This window comes from Olea europaea, chromosome 13, assembly GCF_002742605.1.
Source record: "Olea europaea var. sylvestris chromosome 13, O_europaea_v1, whole genome shotgun sequence".
Taxonomy (NCBI): domain Eukaryota; kingdom Viridiplantae; phylum Streptophyta; class Magnoliopsida; order Lamiales; family Oleaceae; genus Olea; species Olea europaea.
Window position 1 is genome coordinate 19,153,809 of NC_036249.1, and position 5,565 is coordinate 19,159,373.

Genomic DNA, 5,565 nt, shown 5'->3' on the forward strand with positions numbered 1-5,565 from the left:
GTAACATCAACGTGCTATTATGGATAAAGATTGTTTCTTATAATATAACACGTAGACACGAATCGAGTCAAAAAATTTTAGAACGTAATATTTAGACTAATTTTATTTCATTGCAACTTCATTAGTAAGAATAAATTGTCTACAAATTTCATTATAGGCATAGATACCTTGTGAACAAAGATAACAAAGTAAAAAAATTAAAAGTGAACGACTAATTTCATTTGCATGAAAGGGTGAACTATGTAACATTTGATATATTTTATTACCTAATTAAAATTATATAGAAAGTCGAATAATCACCGATGCAATTTATCCGTTTGGGTGACGTGGGTCACCTGCTCCGTATCTTCCTCCGCCTTTCTTCTCCATTTTCTTGATCATTCTCTAATCTTCCTCGTACGTGCTCACTCTTATTACCTTTCTACCCTAACACTTCGTTTCTGACTCGACTTGTTTTTGAATCTCAATAGCTAAGCTAAGCCCTTATGGGTCTTTTCGTCCCGAGCTCTAGCCGTGTATAAAAAGGACCTTAGTCCCTCAACTTGACCTTCACAGATCATTTGCTTGTTAAGAGTTAAAGAGAGTAGAGAGATTTACAGTTACATTGAGAGAATGGACGGTGGTGGCAGAAATAACTTTGGCCGGCGTGGTGGTGGTGCTTCCTGTGGACGTGCCGGCGGCAGAGGTGGTCACGGTGGTGGAAGAGGGAGGGGCAGGGCCCCGCAGGGTACTCAATATCAGACTCCGGTTCAGCAGCATTGGGTCAACAGGCCGCCGGTTCAGGCGTATCAAGGTGGTGCTGGTGGGTCTCAAGTCAACCCACCGCCGGCTCCGCGGGCGTGGGGCAACAGGCCAGAACAACCAGATCAGGGCCAGGGAAGTGGTATCGGAGTTCAAAGGCCGGCACAGCAGCCAATGCAGGTCGGTGTGGGGCCTAATCCTCCGGGAAGAACGTGGACTGGAAGACACTGGGGTCCATCTACCTCTGCTTCATCAACTTCTAAGCCTCAAACTCAGCTTCAGCCTCAGCGCCCCTCTCAATCATCTGCCGGTACGATCCCTTAATGATCCAAAGCCGTGTCTTTAGATCTCGTGTATATAGTTTCATATTTTAAATTTTTTAATCTTTGCTGATTTGTCTTCCTGAGATTGGCTATTAGGAGACTTCAATTTTGCAACACATTGTTGCCTATATGTCAATTGAAGATGGATCGTGTTTCGACTTTATTTGGTGATTTGAGTTTTTTGGGCAAAAATGAACTTTTTCATGGTTGAGAGAAAAATTTAAGAAAAAACTAACAAATGGGGGTTTTATGAAAATCTTTGCTGCTATGAATAGAATAGGAAAACTAAATAATCTAGTTCAATTTTGAATGGTGTAATGCTTATTCTTGCCATGGAGATGAGCACTCTTTAATCAGTTAATGATATTAGCTTTTAACTATAGTAGATGTCGTTTCTGCATGCCATATAACAAGTTTGGAACTCTTAACCTTTTTATAAAATTGTTGTATGTTGTCTTGTGTAGTTGATATCCAATCCTTGAAGATTTCAGAGAGGCAGCCTATATCATCTCCGTCTGAGAGTACTGAGAACAGAACCATGCCTATAGAAAGGCCTGATCGTGGAGGGTCACTTGCCATCAGGACCATCCCGCTTCATGTTAACCATTTCCCTGTCAATTTTAACCCAAATGCAACCATAATTCACTATGATGTGGATGTTAAGCCTGTGGCATCCCCTGGGGATCGTTTTGTGAAAAAATCAGTATCTAAATCTGATTTGCGTCTAATTAGGGACAAGCTATTTTCTTCTGGTGATAGTCGGTTTCCCTTGTTGAAGACTGTTTATGATGGTGAAAAGAACATTTTCAGCGCAGTAACTCTTCCCACTGGAGCATTTAAGGTGGAGTTGTCTGATGGGGAAGATTCTAACATTCGATCTTACTTATTTACAATCAAATTTGTAAATCAATTGGAGCTCTCTAAGCTGAAAGATTACTTAATGGGGAATCTGTCCTATATTCCTCGTGATATATTACAGGGGATGGATTTGGTAATGAAGGATAATCCTTCGAAGAATAGAATCTCTGTTGGTCGAAGCTTTTACTCCCCTTATTACAGAGAGCGGGATGATCTCCGTCATGGACTTGCAGCATATAGGGGTTTCCAACAGAGCTTGAGGCCTACATGCCAAGGTCTTTCGTTGTGCTTAGACTACTCGATATTGGCATTTCGTAAGCCATTACCAGTACTAGAGTTTTTGAAAGAGCATGTTCAAGGGTTCAATGGAGTAAATGATGTCACAAAGTTGAGGCAACAAGTGATCAGTGCACTGAAAGGACTGAAAGTAAAAGTTACTCATAGAGTCACAAAACAGAAATATACTGTTTCAGGGCTGACTACGAGGAATGCCCGTGGTATTTCCTTTACATTGGATGACCCTGATGGCATAAATCCTCCCACAGAAATCAACCTTGTCCGTTATTTTATGGATAAGTGGGGAAAGGATATTGTCTACAAGGACATTCCTTGCTTGGATTTTTCAAAAAATAACCGGCCCAATTATGTGCCCATGGAATTCTGCGTCTTAGTTGAGGGGCAGAGATACCCCAACGACCAGTTGAAAAGTTTGGACAAAGATGCAGCTGTGTTCTTGAGGAAATTATCTCTTGCTCCATCACATGAAAGAAAAGATACAATCTACAATATGGTGAATGCTAATGATGGACCTTGCGGGTGAGTACAATCACCTTCATTTCTTTATTTGCATTTTTGTGTTTGCTTCTTGTTTCCCCAATTGTTATCTTCTATGGTACCTTTCAATTGATAATGTGGGGAAAATTTACTTCTCATGAATAAGAATTGCAAAGGATATACGAGGATTCCTGGACCTTAAGCATTTTATTTTTGTCCGTCCAAAATTCTAGTGATGGGTTCATTGTTAGTTCTAGTCATTGAATATCTATGTGCTTTATTTGACTATGATGCACTCTCGCATTTAAATCTAAGGAACCAAAGGACATAAGTATTCCTCGTTTCTGGTTGTTCTGCATGTAGGTGCTGCACTACGTGTATTGGTGCTATCTATTATTTGACAAAGTTGTGCTAGTCTTTGTTATTTGAAAACTGAACTTGTCAAACTGCTCTGTTCAGCTGGAGACATGTTACTGTACAGAACTTTGAACCTCCTTGCATGCAGATTAGTTGAAAATGAGTTGAAATTCCTTAATTTACCCTGTTTCTTTGTAAAAAGAACCAATTATTACAAATGTAGAAGTGAAAATATTTGTGTAGAAGAATAAATGACGTGTTTGGCAACTTGTGATTCAGTTGAATGTACTTTTTCTATGTTAATCGTTGTTTGTGACGATGTTATGGTGTTATTTATATATTCAAATTATCTGTTGTAGGGATGTCATGAAAAATTTTGAAATTGGAGTTGACAAGAACATGACGAGGGTTGCTGGTCGTGTCATTGGTGCTCCTGATCTGAAGCTCGGTTCTCCCAGTGTGATTAAAGTGGACAAGGATAAATGCCAGTGGAACCTTGTTGGAAAATCTTTGGTGGAGGGAAAATCAATTGAACGTTGGGCTTTGATCGACTTCACCTATGGTGATGAATTTCAGCGACATGTAGATCCATTCATCAACAATTTGAGGCGCCGTTGCAGAAATCTTGGAATGTTTATGGATGGGCCTCTTTGGTATCAATCCGCTAATTTGAGAGAATTTTCATCTATTAGTAGGATCGAGGGACTTCTTAGGCATGTTGTTAAGGAGGCTATGAGGATAAAAAGTGGCAAGCTGCAGTTGATTGTCTGCGTGATGACAAAGGAAGAAGATCCTGGCTACAGGTATCTTAAATTTGTGTCTGAAACAAAAATTGGAGTTATAACTCAGTGTTGTTTGTCCAAGATTACGATTCCAAACAAAGGGCAAGACCAATACTTTACAAATCTTTGTATAAAGATAAATGCAAAACTTGGAGGAAGCAATATGGAGCTAAGTGGAAGGCTTCCTCATTTTGAGGGTGAAGAGCATGTTATGTTCATCGGGGCAGATGTGAATCACCCGGGGTCGAAGGACCCATCTTGTCCATCTATAGCTGCAGTTGTTGGCACGGTTAATTGGCCTGCTGCAAATAGGTATGCTGCGAGAGTCTGTCCACAGGGTAATGGCAAAGAGAAGATTCTAAATTTTGGGACGATGTGTTCAGATCTGGTGAATACTTATGCTCGGATCAACGGAGTCAGGCCGAGCAAAATCGTGGTTTTTCGTGATGGGGTTAGTGAGGGTCAGTTTGACATGGTCCTCAATGAGGAGTTGATTGATCTGAGGAGGGCAATTTACAATGGTGATTACGAACCTACAATCACACTAGTCGTTGCCATAAAACGGCACCAGACTCGGCTCTTTCTTCAAAATGCTCGCGATGGCAATGTTCCTCCAGGAACTGTAGTGGATACAACAATTGTTCACCCGTTCGAGTTTGATTTCTACCTGTGCAGCCACTATGGAGGCATTGGGACCAGCAAACCTACTCACTACTATGTTCTCTGGGACGAGAATTACTTCACTTCTGATAGCCTGCAGAAACTCATTCACCACATGTGCTTCACTTTTGCACGTTGCACAAAGCCAGTTTCACTTGTGCCGCCGGTTTATTATGCCGATCTTGTTGCTTATAGGGGACGTCTGTTCCAGCAGGTTGCAATGGAGTTCCAGTCTCGCGAATCATCATCATCATCATCTTCCTCTTCTGCTGCTGCTGCTTCTTTTGACCAGAGTTTCTACACTCTGCACCCAGAGCTGCAGAACATAATGTTCTTTGTCTGAATTGCCGTGTAATCTCCAGGTGAAGGAGATTGAACCAAATCGTCCAACCTCGTTTCCCATCTCTAGTAAACGAGAAACGAGTTTGTGCGGGAATCTAATGAGGTTTCCCTCAAGTTGTGTGTACATGAGGGAGGCCAACATATTTATTATCGTGTCTGTCTGTCTGTCTTCCTTCTTTGCTATGTTGTGTGATATATTTTCATTAGTGGGTGTGTCTTTTGCTTTTTAATCTTAGAGTTTGTAATATGACTGTTCTCTTTGTATTTCTACATGACTGTCTTTGTCCGTCTGTCGAACTAGTATCGTGCAAGTTTGTAAGCCATGGTCATTCGTAAAGTCATGCCAGCGACTTGAGCACAGCACTTCTCTTCTTCATTTTCAAAATTACTTTGCGTATAATTTTCTTTCATTTTTATTAAGAAAAACTAAAATAAGATTATTTTATCTGATTAATGTTATTCTTATAGAGCATTTTCGACGTATTCTTTAAATATGAAATGCTTTCTTTTTTAAAGAGCCAATCTTTAAAATCATACACCAAGGTACTCTATAAATTAAGGGTCAAATACACTCTCTACAATTAAATGTATTTATAGTATTTCATTTTTCAATATAGAAAATAGTATAATAATTAGGGAAAAGTTAGTTAAAATAAAAGATAGAGAAAAATAATAATAATTTTTTTAGAATAGTAAAATTAAAATTCTGTTTAGTAGCCATTCTTTTT

The 5,565-nt window shown here is 39.7% G+C and overlaps 1 protein-coding gene across 1 annotated transcript; it reads left to right on the plus strand.

The window, feature by feature from the left end:
• The first annotated feature begins 375 nt into the window (after nucleotides 1-375).
• On the plus strand, nucleotides 376-5,197 carry LOC111407801 (protein argonaute 2-like). Its single transcript, XM_023037480.1, has 3 exons — nucleotides 376-1,051; nucleotides 1,529-2,738; nucleotides 3,413-5,197. Exons 1-3 carry the CDS (start codon nucleotides 613-615, stop codon nucleotides 4,836-4,838), a joined length of 3,075 nt encoding a protein of 1,024 aa, XP_022893248.1. The 5' UTR covers nucleotides 376-612; the 3' UTR covers nucleotides 4,839-5,197.
• Nucleotides 5,198-5,565: the final 368 nt, after the last annotated feature.